The following is a 14396-nucleotide window of genomic DNA, read 5'->3' on the forward strand; positions in this document are numbered from 1 at the left end:
TATTATCCCTCAGCCGTGTGCACGCTTGCTTGGGTGACTGCGTGGGAGCAAATGACAGGAAGAAAACGTGCGAGAAATGGAGTGAGAGCTTTCATTAAGAATGTGAAGCAAATGTCTATAAATTATTCAGTTAAAAGCCTGTTTGTAACGCTCTGAGCAGAAGTGTCCTATGTTCTTATTAGTACAGAGCTAAGATAGGAAAGAGATGTATGAGACAGAAACAGAGAGATAAAACGTCAAACCAAACGCATAAGGCTATAAAGCATGTGCAAAGCCTGCAATGTATCTCAAGGGTGTTTTTCTCAGAGCGTAACGCAGAAAACGGCGTATTGAAAGGGGGGAAGGGATGGATGGATACAGGAAGATGATAGAGGAGAGAGGGGTAGGTGGTGACAGACGTGAGACCGGAGGAGGGGTAATCAAGCTCCAGCGAGTGACCGCCAGGTGCTATCTCTGTCTGTGTGGATCGGTCTCATCTCACGGGATGCAGAACAGCGCATACATACTTCCAGATTCTGATAGAGATAAGACACATGCCCCCTGTTGAATAATCGCTTACAAATGACGAACATGTTTATAGCTGTGAGAGTCCGACAAGTTCACCACCTCTGCCTGGCTAATCGACCACCTCTCCCAGGCTAACCACATGCAAATAGAAAACACCCCCTGACTCGTTCCTCCTCTGTTTTTGCAATCATACTCAAAAACACACACATACCAAAACAAATGCACAACGCTCTCATTAGATTCCGTTGAAAGTCAATTCTAGCTGAATCAATTCCAGAAAAACAACACTTCTCCAGCAGCGGAAATCTATAAGATCCCAACCACATATATAATCCACACATATATAATAAAGGAGATGAGCAGGCTATATTCCAGAGAGGGAATACTGGTAAAGAAAAGAGCCGGATAATTATTTCTGCACTGCAGCAATAGCAACAGAGCTGCTTAAAAACCAATCGATCGGATTCCGACTCTGTCCAATCACAAGAGCGTTATGACAGGCTGAGATTCTCACCTGCGTCGATGTGCTACAAGCCTCCCGGAGCGTGCAAGAATGTGTGCATCATGGCAGAGAGACAGAAAGAGACGAGGGAAGAGATAGAGAGAGGGAGATACAGAGACAGCCCCAGAGTGACGGGGGAAGGAATGGAATTCCTCTTACCTAGCATGTGCAGTGAACGCTGCTCCACTCCTTTCAACCCAAATTGTGCTACATCCCCCCCCCCCTTTCTTTCTTTGAACTTCAACTTGACAATGCAAGAGCAATGTAAGAGCTACGAAGAATGGATTTGGCTATGTAACAAGGAGGGATAGAGAGAAGCAGACACCACACAAAATATTTTCTTAATCAGTATTTTGGTCTTGCTTTCCAGTAAAAATGTCTGAGCCGCCATTAAACATGATATATTTACAATATTGTCTAAAATAAGACTAGATTATCTAGAATCTCTATGTTTATTTGTGTTACGCTATTGACACTGGCAAACATGTCTTAAAATCGTACATGTTTTAGACATTTAACGCTTGTTTTTAAAAGAATAAATCAATTGTTCGTTTTTTCAGTTGGCCAGTACTTTTAGGTGTGTGTTGAAGGGATAGTTCACCCAAGAATGAAAATTTTGTCATCATTTACTCACCCTCACGTTGTTCCAAAGCTGTGTAAATTTTGTTGTTCTATTGAACATAAAGAATGATATTTGGAAGAATGTTTGTAACATATGGGGCACTATAGACTTCCATAGTAGGGAAAAAACACTGCTATGATTGTTAATTGTGCCCCAGAACTTTTTATTTTCCCACATTCTTCAAAATATCTTTTTTTAATTTTAATAAAATTTTGGAACAACTTGAGGGTGAGTAAATGATGACAGTTTTCATTTGATTTCCTTTAATTTGTGAGATTAATATCCTTAGAAATACAGATAGAGTATTGCCAAAGACTGTTAAGATAATGAATAAAAACTTAATTCAAGTTATGGTCTTTCATGCCTTAATATATTATAGTTTTCTATAGTGTAAGATATGTAAAATAGAATTTATGTAAGATATTCTGATATTTACCAGAAAATCTTTTGCAGTGATACAATCCGAGAGTGCAATCCGACAGTCTGTTCAATTTCCCTTTGTGAAATATTGGTCCTGAAGGAAAATGAAAAACTGACCAAATGAGAAAAAAAGAGCATTAAAGATGAGTCAGAAAAGTAAGAAAACAGTGCTCACACTCTGGAGCTGAATGCTGAATTCAGATGAAACGACCCAAACATCGGAGGTCTTCTCTTTTTCTCTTCTCTTCAATTACTCTCTATTTACCCACTCACTAACTTCCTCCACTTCTTACATAGTTGTAGAAGTTATCTCTCTAGCTCGCTCTCATTGTGGAAACAGAATTATGTCAGAGCCGTTGTTGAATCCCGCCACAAAGCAAAAAAATTTAGTAATGGGTGGAGGTTAACCATTAACAATGCTATGCCAGATCTCCACCACAACTTATCTTCTCACAACACTTGTACATCAGCTACAGGCTTGTTCTAGATAATTTTATCATCCATGTGGAGACAAAAAGCATGTTGTAGCGGAGTACAGATCCAGTACATTATGAAATTGTGGATGCGACCATGTCAGCAATCGAAAATTCTGTTAAAATCTTGAATTAAATAATCAAATTACTGTCTATTATCAGGGCTGTACAGTGCGACATACATGGTACGAAAAAATCAGTCTGTGTAGGAAGCGTGCATAATTTTTACAGTTTGGCAGGTGCATTAGACAGAGTTGCATTTTTGTGTGAAGTGTGTTTGTTGTTGTTTGTGTTTGATATTAATCAATGGCCCTTCGCTATTTACTTAGTTTTAGTCTATTTTGCTAGTTTTTCGGCTGCATTTAGTCCATATATCTAGATGCGGACTTGCGTACGTGGAATCCTTTTATGTCATCATCCTGTTCTGTGTGTCGAAGTGAATGAACTACACAGTTTAACGTGCAACACGCATGGCGCTATAGATTTGTCTGCATCTGCACTGTATGAGGATATACATAAACACATTAACTTCATCTCCAGAGTTTTGATCTGAGAGTTTTTTCTACAAGCCTTTTACTCTTTGAGTGAAGCTATCCTCAAACATACCAAAACTCAAGCGTCTTCCCGACTACCCGTCAAAATAAAAGTCCCGTTAACGTGAACACTCAGATGAAAAAATACTGTTGTGTACTATAGTATTTGCTTAAGAAAACTGTATTACCCTTGTAGTAAATTGATAAACTGTAGTAAACACTGTAGTATACTATAGTAAGGTTCAAAAACACTATAGTATCTAGAAGTTTTACTGCAGTTTACTATAGTAAACACTTTATTGCCCTTATTTATGTGTTTATTAAAAAAATGTAGGTAAACAAAAAATGATATGGCCCTAATGTAACTTTTCCTTTAATGACACTTGTCAGTTACCTGCCTATTCCCGTGACGAACTGCACTTGTATGTTTTTTTATTTATTTATGATGACAAAATTACTTAATAATTGCCTCAGAAGTAGTATGATGGTACCATTGTATGTTGATGGTCCAGAATGAACATTTATCATTAACCATGGTATTTATTCACATGTATAGCACACTGATAAATGAGGGTTTATGGAAGGCTGCAGAAGCAGACGCAAAATAACCCAAATAACGTTGTCCTTTTTCTGGTGAGCATCTGTGACATATAAGCCAGGTTGTACTCATGTCACATGTCATGCCATGCCATTGCGCTTCGCTTTTTCATTTGACATAAACAAATTGAAGTGGCCCCTTAAGGAGGAAGCTATTAAACTGTGGCTGAGAGGTCTGTCTAATCAGAGAATTGGGATGGCCCTCCCCTGACCATATTTCACCAGGGTCCAGGAGTGAGTCATCGCCCAGTGTCAGAGACGATATTAAAACCAGACTTGAAAAGGGACCAGCATGAGCAGTGAAGACTGGCAAAAACACACACCCCCTATAGACATAAAGTTCTCTTCCTACTCTAGTCTACAGTCTTGTCCAGACGCAAATAGAAGGGAGCGTTAACAAACACATACTGTAATGCTTACCCAAATCTTTTCACACTCTATCATAAGCACACAAACTCGCATTCGCACTTCCAAAAACACAAATAGATATGCTGGTAGGACACAGGGCGAGGAGCAATTTTGGCATGTATCGGATATTGTTGAGTTTCGGTTGATCTTTCTAGCAGCTTATTAAATGTTAAAATCTTTCCTCCTGCTGTTCTTTTGACTGTCTTGGATGAATTAGAGGAAAGCATGTGTAAACACATCCGAACCGAAGCCCTCATTTTACACAAGAACTGGCATTCATGCACATGCACATATAAAACATGCACACGCTCATTAGTGTGAAGGGCCTGTGGGTCTTCAGGGAAGGGGAGCAAATAAACAATCTATATCAGCACTGTTCATAAAATAGGCCACATGAATACACAATACAAAAACACAGGCAACTATCAGCTGCAAAATCAGCTTTACACAGCGCAGGACTTAAGACTTAAGACACTTATTGCCTCATCTGTTATTTCAAGATTAAACTGCAAGATATAATTTCTTCTCTAACATATGTCAAACCTACATAGTTTACAGCATATTTTACCATTTATAGCCTTAACATTTTAGCCTCAGACAGTACGCCTACGGATCCCCCACAGTCTCCTTATTTACTGTCTTATGCATATTTGGCCAGTTTTATTCTGAAAATCAAGAGACATAGGAGACTATTACTTTCATACTATTTTTGAAAATTGTCTTAAATTAACAAAAATGTAAAAACATACATAAATAAATATAGTTTATAAAAATCATCTGAGGTCTCAGACTTTTGGACCCAGCTGTAGTTATGGCGGTTAGTGGTGCAATCAAAAATATTGTACATATTATCAACTCCGATCCAAATCATCTGGTGCAGGGGTTTTCAAACTGAGAAGGTTGCAAGGGGTGCCCCAGAAAAATTATATAAGTCCATAGTGTTTATCTCATTTTTTTGCTATTGATAGTCTCAAGAATTGTTTATATTTGAATCATTCTAGTGAGTTCTTCTCAGAATAGTTTCTTTTTTGGGACTCAAAGTGAAATTTTTGCCGACTATTTACGTTTAGAAGCAATGTGTTGTCTTTATAATATCCTCCATCCATCCATCCATTTTCTACCGCTTATCCGGGGCCGGCTCGCGGGGACAGCAGTCTAAGCAGGGATGCCCAGACTTCCCTCTCCCTAGACACTTCCTCCAGCGTGTCCTAGGTCTTCCCCGGGGTCTTCTCCCGGTGGGACATGCCCGGAACACCATCCCGGGAAGGCGTCCAGGGGGCATCCGGAAAAGATGCCCGAGCCACCTCAGCTGGCCCCTCTCGATGTGGAGGAGCAGCGGATCTACTCTGAGCTCCTCCCGAGTGACCGAGCTTCTCACCCTATCTCTAAGCGATCGCCCAGCCACCCTGCAGAGAAAGCTCATTTCGGCCGCCTGTATCCGAGATCTTGTCCTTTCGGTCATGACCCACAGCTCATGACCATAGGTGAGAGTGGGAACGTAGATTGACCGGTAAATCGAGAGCTTCGCCTCGCGGCTCAGCTCCTTCTTCACCACGACAGACCGGTACAGCGACCGCATTACTGCAGAAGGTGCACCGATCCGTCTGTCAATCTCCCGTTCCATCCTTCCCTCACTTGTGAACAAGACCCCCAGATACTTGAACTCCTCCACTTGATAATATCCTATTTACTATTTATCCAACAAATTCTAAACGTTTCTTTACGCAGAAAAACTATAGATTATATATATTTTAGAAAAGGGGGTCCCTCACACAAGGTTATCATATTTGGGGGTCATAAAGTTTGAAAACCCATGATCTAGGGCATGAATAAGAAACGGACACATAGCGAAAGAAACATGAATTTTAACCCTTTCACGCATAGAGGTAACCACAATATGCATCAAGAGTACAAACAAAAACTTGTTTTACATTACTGAGAGCAATTAATAAATGAATGCATAAAAGGGTTAACATTTAAAATCTAGGGTTCATTCCATGACCTACCTTAACAGAATTATTTAAATGGGAAAAAAAAAAAATGTCCGTATTATTGTATAAAAAAATATACATTTAATTGAAATATTACATCACTTTATGGCAAAATATGAAAATGTTCATTCACTACAACAACTTTTACACAAAGCAGTTTATCCTATTGTCCCAACCCACAAGTGGCCTACTGTACACTTTGAAAACCACTGCTGAAAGGATTTGAAGTAGCTAAAATGATTAAAAAACCAGCATCATCTCAACTTCCTGTAGCTACTGAAAAACCTTCTAACTACACTGTCAACATGCACAGAGCCGTGAATGCTCTCGGCTGGCTTTAACCACAATCCTGTATCAAATTCTGCTCTCTGCTTAAGGGTTCACTGCACACTGGCATCTGTGTCATGTGGCTCTCTGAAGACATGAAGGAACTGATGTTAGCGCTCACACAATGTGAAGTGAGCTATGTGAGCATCCTCCAAGATTAGATTACAGATTATAGGGCAATACTCATCCTCTGCTGAACCTTAAAACCCTGTCCGGCTGGAGTGAGGGTGACCAAACAAACTCTTCAACTCTTAGACAGGGAACAAAGTTCCCACATGATGACATAAATGCTGAGAGTTTGCTGAGAGTGTTCAAATGTTAATTCTTAAAAGGGATAGTTCGCCCAAAATAGAAATTCTATCATAATTAACCCACTTTTATGTGATTTATATTGTTCTGAAGAACACAAAAGAAGGTATTTTGAGAAATCACCATACAATGGATGTCAATGGAGGCCAAAATTCTTTCAAATATCATATTTTGTGTTCTGCAGAAGAAAAACGTTGTGCAGGTGTGTATGACATGAGGATATTAAAATAATTGTAAAGAATTAGCATTTTGGGTGAACTATCGCTTTAAGAAGGGCAGTTTCAAGACCCTCAGGCAGAGGGAGGAGAGAAAAGAACCCTGGCATGTGACTAGCACAGACTTTCACAATAAAAAGGTGAAATGATGTGGAGTAATAAGGGCATGAAAAAACTGAACACATGAGCTACACATGAGAGCTATTGAGAGAGGAGCGAGTCAGAAATAGCCACAGTTGGAACAGAGTTAGATTTTTTTTAAATCCTTTAACTGGCTTTCCCTATTCAACTAAGGTATAATATCTCAAATGAAGAGTGCCATTATAAGGAATGTGAAGCGCTGCGCTTGTGAGAATAGCTGGAGCTGAGGGTGGAGCGAGCACGTGATAAAATGAAGTTTGAGCGGGTTTCCTGAAGAGTGCAGTGTGAGAAAGACTGATAAGAACCTCGGGTGTTTGTGTTCAAACTGCCATGTCTGAACCAGAACACAGACTAATGGAAAGTCTGAGAAAGAGAGAAAAACCACAACAATAAAACTATGCGGCCCTGTCAACGGTATCTTTCAAAGATTTAGTTATGAGAAACCAGCACGGGAAAGGCTGGAGGTTACACTGAAATGTGAGATGGATGTAATTCAAGCACCCATGTAAAATATAATGCTCTGATCCATTAATAGCGTTCATGATTCTTTAAAAAATGCTTTATAAATTACATAATGACATTTGACAGGTAATCTGAGATGGGCAATGCTGACATTTTTAATCTGATTATTAAATTTAATAAGAGGCACATGTAAACATGCAAGTGTAAACATGCAGTCATACTGCCATGCTTTTTTTCAAAAACTCTTTTCATTTCATTTACAAATGAGATCTGTTTTGTGTATACAAGGCAGATTCTGGAACCCTTCGGATCTGCTGCTTGGGGCTGTTTGTGCTCGGCTGCTGAGGATGTGGCCAAATTGCACCCAGCATCAATATCAATGAGGAATTCAGCCAGGCATGTGCACAGGCCTCAGCACAAGGCCTCAGAATATGTTCAGTGGTTAGCCTTTTAATCCTGTTTTTACATTCAGTTTCTTGTCTTTATTGTTCCCTATATAAATAACTTAGTAACAGGGGTTTACGATTCATTATTTTTACTATTTATATGATTATAAACAGTATTTACTATTTGTTTATAAGAAAAATATTACATTCTAGAAAATGTTCCACACCAAAAAAATTGTTGCGATTGCTGTTGTTTTGGGCAGTTTTCATGGTTTAAGTGGGAGTTTATAGCGGCTGGAACAAATACATAAATAATCTAATCCAAACCATCCAATGTGTAATTATTTTAAGATTTAACTGCAACAATTTGTATGCAAAAACATATTACAAAAATATTAATGTTTTATTGTTAAACAAACCAACCCCAACAGTTATAGACTTATCAGCCCCCCTTTGGGACTTTTTTGTTTGTTTATTTTAGGTTTTCATAGAACATGATCACTAAATGAATTAAAATCATAAGAGAAATAAAAGACATTTGACCAAGAAAAGGGCTTCTATTCATGCAGCATGAATAAGCAGCAGTCTATCATGCAGAAAACATGACACGTTCTCTCATGCCATCTGTCCACCATCGATTTTCAGTCATGTAGGTAAGACCGGGGGCAATAGTAACACATTTCATAGTAACACAAACAAGCAAGAGTAATGGCACTGACTCAGCACATGCTCAGAAGAATTTTCTCTTTGCCAGAGGAAAAAGATCAGCATATTTTTCACATCAGATGATTTTTTTTATGAAAAAGATTTTCGGGGCATGTGTAGGTCTTTATGGATTGTTAAATCAAAAATTAAAATAATTTCTGAGGTTACTCTCCCTTGTGTTATTCCAAATGTGTATGACTTTCCTTCTACTGCAGAACACAAAAGAAGATATTTTGAACATTGGTAACCAAACTGCATTGACCGCCATGTAGACAATAGACATGGGCACAAAACCACATTTTTCAAGGCAAACTGTACATCAATATATTTGTGTATAAATATATGTTACTGTTGAAAATAGAATACAGTTAATAAATATATGAATATATTACGTTGTAAACTGTAATATAAATATAGAAACCAGTAATTTTACCATTTTGAAAAATGTGACATTAAATTTGACAGTCCCTATATTTCTTATGACAAAAATAGCATTAAGATCTTTCGTAGTCTGTGGGTTGTTAAGCTATAAAGTAAAAAATGTTACAATTGGTTCTTGTGTCTCCTCTACCTGATAAAGTAGATGTTCAAGCCTTCACCATGAAGAAAATAAATGCCTTGAGCCACACACACAAGGGTAAGGGCAGATTAATGTATGTGTGTGAGAGATGAGGCTGTCACTCTGCTGCGATAAAGACGCTTGCAGGAAATGTGACTTGATGTCAACAGATGAAGAAAGGTGCATGTGTGTGAGGAAAAATGCTGTGTGGGTCATTTTTCCATCCCTCTAGCTTGATTTACTTCTTGACATGATACTGCAGTTTATTGGCCCATTCACCAAAATCTTACTGTCACTCTTTTCTATATTCTCAGACTGCTTCGGTCTGCCCATTACTCACATTAAGAGAAAGGGAGAGACACTATAAATGAGAGAAGACATAAAGGGACAGCACCCATTTATGAACATACATTACTTTTTGGGCGAACCACCCTTTTAAAAGAATATAATGTGGAAAAGAAAATCTATTGCACAGACGTGATATGAACCATTACGTTATGAACAAATAAAAATGATACATTGTTTATGTCTTGTTTCCCGCATTCCACAAATTCCAAACGTCCACCGAACGACCTACATAGGCTTCATAATAAATATGACATCCCCGAGACTAAATACATTCACTATGTTCTAAACACATACAGCTAGAGAAATCCTTAGTCAAATACTAGAAACACACGCACATTCTTTTGAACACTTGCAGCTAGTATTTGCTTGTGTGATGTGGTGACAGAAAGGTGAGAGCCGAGCATGCTCCATATTACTGTGTTTCATTTTATCATTCTATCTTTCGCCAACTGATATGTGCACTTACACACACACACACACACACACACACAAAAGCAGCTGCAAACAAGCAAGAATGCTCATATAGAAATGCGAGGAGAGAAGAGCAAATCCCAGTGCGACGCGCTCACATGAGCTCTATCAACAAGAATCTCTAGCCCCTGGATACAAATAAAACAGACTAAAGAATACAAATATGAACAGAAGGACTTGTGGAATTCTGTTTACAGATATAGCTAAAAACAAAAACCCTTAAGTAATAAACAAAAGCTATGTCACTGTATGTAGTTCCATATAGTTTTGTTTGGGTCTGCCTACAGGGGGCGTAATGATGATGATCAGTTCAAAGGCCAATCTTTGCTTGTGTTTTTACGCTTCGGATCAACAACTTTCATTTTAGACTTTCACATTTTCATCATCATCATTATGAATCTCAAATGGCTGCATACTCTAGTGTGCTCCTTGTTATTAATGGGGGAGGAGTGTGGAACTGATTTTCCTCATTTCTGTGATTTTGTAAGTGGCTTAATGCTATGTTGCAGCATGGAATGCATTAGTGTCAAATTAAAGCATATATTATGTGATAATTTATTTATTTATTTAATAATACTAGCAAGGCTAACATATCTGCTTTATCTTTTATATAGTCACAATCATCCTATTCATAGAGATACAGACCAAGATTTTGTTATGTTGATATACTGTATAAATCGTTGTGTTGATATACTGTATGAATACAGAAAAGGCACCACTTTAGTTGCCATTGGTTGCCATTTTGCCTAATCCTCATAAGTCTTATCTGGGAGGAAAATGTCAGGGCGTTATCCTGCATGTACCAGGTATAACGCTTGGCTTTGAATCATTAAAATGATTGACTGCTTTCAGAGTACGTTTCTATGTAAGCTAATAACCGCAAGTACCTAAAATACAGTAGCCTCAACCCCCAAAAATTCCCATAAACATAAGTCTTAGATTTGAAGGTTTCAATGATTTACATACTGTAATAGGTTGTGTTGCTCAACCTAGATAGTGTGTAGGAGGGTTGCCACAAAATGAGTCTCTTACAAGCTAGGCTTGTGGGAAATAAGAACCTGATTGGATACATTTCAACAGGCATACACAAGAACTCTCAGGAGATCTCAAATGTTTTGACAGAGAGAGCTGCAGCCTGCTTTGACTGCACACAGATGTTTGTTCTCTGTTTTCTTGCTTAAAGAGTTGAAGACTTTAAGTTATGCTGTTTACTCCTTTTTAGACACAAATTGCTTTTGAAAAGTGCAAATGCCTTTTTAATACATTGGAATTCTTAGGACACATGTTTTAATGCTTCTTGAAAACGAGGCTTCTTATTCCTACAAATGTAAAAGTGGGAACCAGTCTCTTTTTTGACCCACTGCTCACAAGCTTTGGCTTTTCCTTCTACAGCAGACCAGCAGCATTGTGATGTTCTTTGATCTACCTACTTCATCTTTCTCTTCTCTTCTCTTCTCTTCTCTTCTCTTCTCTTCTCTTCTCTTCTCTTCTCTTCTCTTCTCTTCTCTTCTCTTCTCTTCTCTTCTCTTCTCTTCTCTTCGCTTCGCTTCGCTTCTCTTCGCTTTCCTTCACTCTTTTTCATATTGGCTATTCTCTTTTTACCAAAGGCTGGGAGCTTCCAACAGTGAATCTTTTAGATCTGAGGCAAGATAATGTTTAAAAGGTAACAGCTTGGAAAAACAGACTGAAAGTTTTAATGGAATCTTCTCTAACACCTGGCACCATTTCATTTGCAACTTGAACTTGAAGTGCCCTTTGTTATCAGTAAATGGCATGTGCTGTGTATTTTTCTTCATAGGATGCCAGGAAGTTTGATAACAAACCTAATGAAGAAAGAGCATTGAACATATCTGCAAAAATATTTGATATGTTAACAGTTGATAGGAGTGTAACATCAACATCGGTCTATCCATTGATTCAGTAAATTGCCACTGCCTCTGTTGTGGATCATACTGTAGTGGATTATTTTCAGTCTTAGTATTTTTGGCATGCTTACTTCACTGTTAAAAAACAACCAATGGGATATAGGCTACTTAATGTTTTGTGTTATATGTACAAGTTTTTGGACAAAGTTTTTTAAGTACATTTAGCTTAAAAAAAAAAAAAAATTAAAGCTGCCACAACACGCATAGTTTCTGCCAATCTCTTGAGTACCAATAGAGTATTATTGCATACTTTGTATCTTCGAAGAGCAAAACATTATCCCTCCATAACTATTGATTCACTATAAACTTGAGTTGTTTACATTATTTACTTTCGCTCAGATAGGCAACAAAACACAGACGTATGACTTAGAATCACTTATCGCATGCGGTTCATGTCAGGTCTCTATTAGCGCTGGGACCGGTTCATTTATTGATTTCAAACGACCTCCAAATCCAGCATTATATACACCGTTCATATAACATCCATCACTGAAATGCCTTAAACAAACACACTTCGACTTCTCTCTATATCGCAAGGGTAATAAGCTGTAGCTGTAGGCCCACAGCGCAGCCAATCTTGATGCTGCATAGCCGATCTTGATGTAAGGCGGGTCTTCCTTGCTCTTCCGTTGATGCGTGGCCGGGCTATTTCTTTCGCCTTGCTATGGTCGTGCTTTTCCGGGAGAATTGTCGGGACCATGAAAAGTTGTTAAGAAACGGATTTCATGTTCGAAAAAAACTTTACCAAACATATACGAACGTAGGGGGAGTGGAATATATGCCAGGAATATATGTAACATGTCCAACATGTTTTTGACGAGACAAAAACTGACATGTTGACAAAATCTCAGGAAAATGTATCTTGTTTTTTTTTTAAATATCAGTCCTTCATTTTAACAAGACAATATCAAGCTAAGATCTTAGCTTTTTACCAATAGTCCCCCGGCTATCACTTATAGTACTTAAAGCAGTCGTGTTTTATTTATTCTGACTTCTTTACAATGTTAAACGTGCTGTCTTCTCATACTTAACATGGTCAATTGGCGTATAACATAGTATTTCTGTGCTCGATACACTCCCCCAGCGATCGTACAGGTTTCAGAATGTTTTATTTGAGCATATATAAAAACTGTTTTCTAACAACTTTTCCCGACAAGAGAGAAAGAGAGAGAGAGAGAGAGAGAGAGAGAGAGAGAGAGAGCATATGTTCACAGATCAGGTGTTTGTTTGTTCACTGCATTTGGGTGATGAATGTTATATAAACTGTGGATATAACGCTGGATTTGGAGATCGTTTGAAACTGCTATATGGAGCCGTCCCAGCGCTAAAAGATGCCGGACATGAACCGCATGCGATGAGTCAAACTGATGTCTGTGATTTGTTGACATTGGGTGCACACGTTCTTTGGTTTCTACACCCCCCAGCACGTGCCGCATGTTTTCGGAAACAATCATGAAAGCTGTATCTATCTTTTATAAATGTGATCAAACTAAATACTCTTCGAAGATACTAAGTATCCAATACTACTCTATAGGTACTCAAGATTAATATGAGAATGGCAGAAACCATGTGTGTTACGCCCGCTTTAAAAGATGTTATGGTCAAGTGATTTTGACGCAATCACAGTTGCTTTCAGAATTCAAAGCAAAGGACTTTTAAATCGCTCAAGACTGAGGAAAAATTAAATACACAGAGAGAAAGAAAAAAATGGAAGGCCATTGAAAATGCAAAACAACTCCAGCTCTTTCTGGGAGGAAATAACACAAGGTTCTCAAGGTCACATTTATGTAGTAAAGCTAGTCTCTAAGGAACTGTGGGCAAGGCTCCTATTCCATTTCCGCTGATGGTGAAACATAACATCTGATCATTATGTCTCTGAAGGACAAAATAAACTCCACTATATACAGTCCCATTTAAGCAAACACTAAACTAATTCAGTCTTTAAAATTCATCTTTTAATCCTGGATGAGGTGAATCATGCATGTAAATCATGCATGCTGATCTTGAAACAGGAAAATGCACAGAACCATGACTGAGATACAAAACATAAATATGATTAAAACTGTTAATTGTCAAATTAAAAAAAAAAAGGAATGTGGTTCTGATAATGTAGGAGATTAAAATATTTAGTGAAGAATTCATTTTCCCTGCTGTAATCAGTAAGAAAAATGTAAATGTTTGCATGGCATTGTCAGAAATTGACAATTAAACAGCATGTTCAAACCATAGGAAGCCATCTGTTTCTAATTTAACAGTTACAGTACATGTTGCTTTAAATAGAACATGTCGTCTAGTTTCTAAATTTTAGCAGCTGTCTTTGCCCTTTGCTAAAATTTAAAGGAGTATTGGGTTATTTCTTGGTATTTAAGGAGGTGCTGGTCAATAAGTATGGTGAAGCTGCTAAGCACCAGCATTTGAAAGACAATATTTGGTGTTTAAAACATCATGGATTGATTATGTAAGAGGGGTGATAATTATATTTATACTTATAATGG

At 38.0% G+C, this 14396-nt stretch overlaps 1 protein-coding gene across 3 annotated transcripts in view; it reads right to left on the bottom strand.

Annotated features, from left to right (window-relative positions):
* Positions 1–14396, bottom strand: part of kank4 (KN motif and ankyrin repeat domains 4) — a 46245-nt gene that overhangs the window by 22929 nt on the left and 8920 nt on the right. The window contains exons 1-2 of one of the 3 annotated variants that reach the window (XM_056750263.1): positions 2227–2548; positions 2068–2145 (exon numbers count right to left, since the gene is read on the bottom strand). The exons of 1 other annotated variant lie outside the window; for it this stretch is intronic. In XM_056750263.1, the coding sequence (XP_056606241.1) occupies positions 2068–2145; positions 2227–2270 (122 nt within the window). In that variant the 5' untranslated portion in view covers positions 2271–2548. Of the gene's footprint in view, positions 1–1021; positions 1120–2067; positions 2146–2226; positions 2549–14396 lie in introns of those variants that run through there. One more of the 3 variants, XM_056750265.1, reaches the window with a different exon arrangement.

Source organism: Triplophysa dalaica, chromosome 6 (assembly GCF_015846415.1).
Source record: "Triplophysa dalaica isolate WHDGS20190420 chromosome 6, ASM1584641v1, whole genome shotgun sequence".
Lineage (NCBI taxonomy): Eukaryota > Metazoa > Chordata > Actinopteri > Cypriniformes > Nemacheilidae > Triplophysa > Triplophysa dalaica.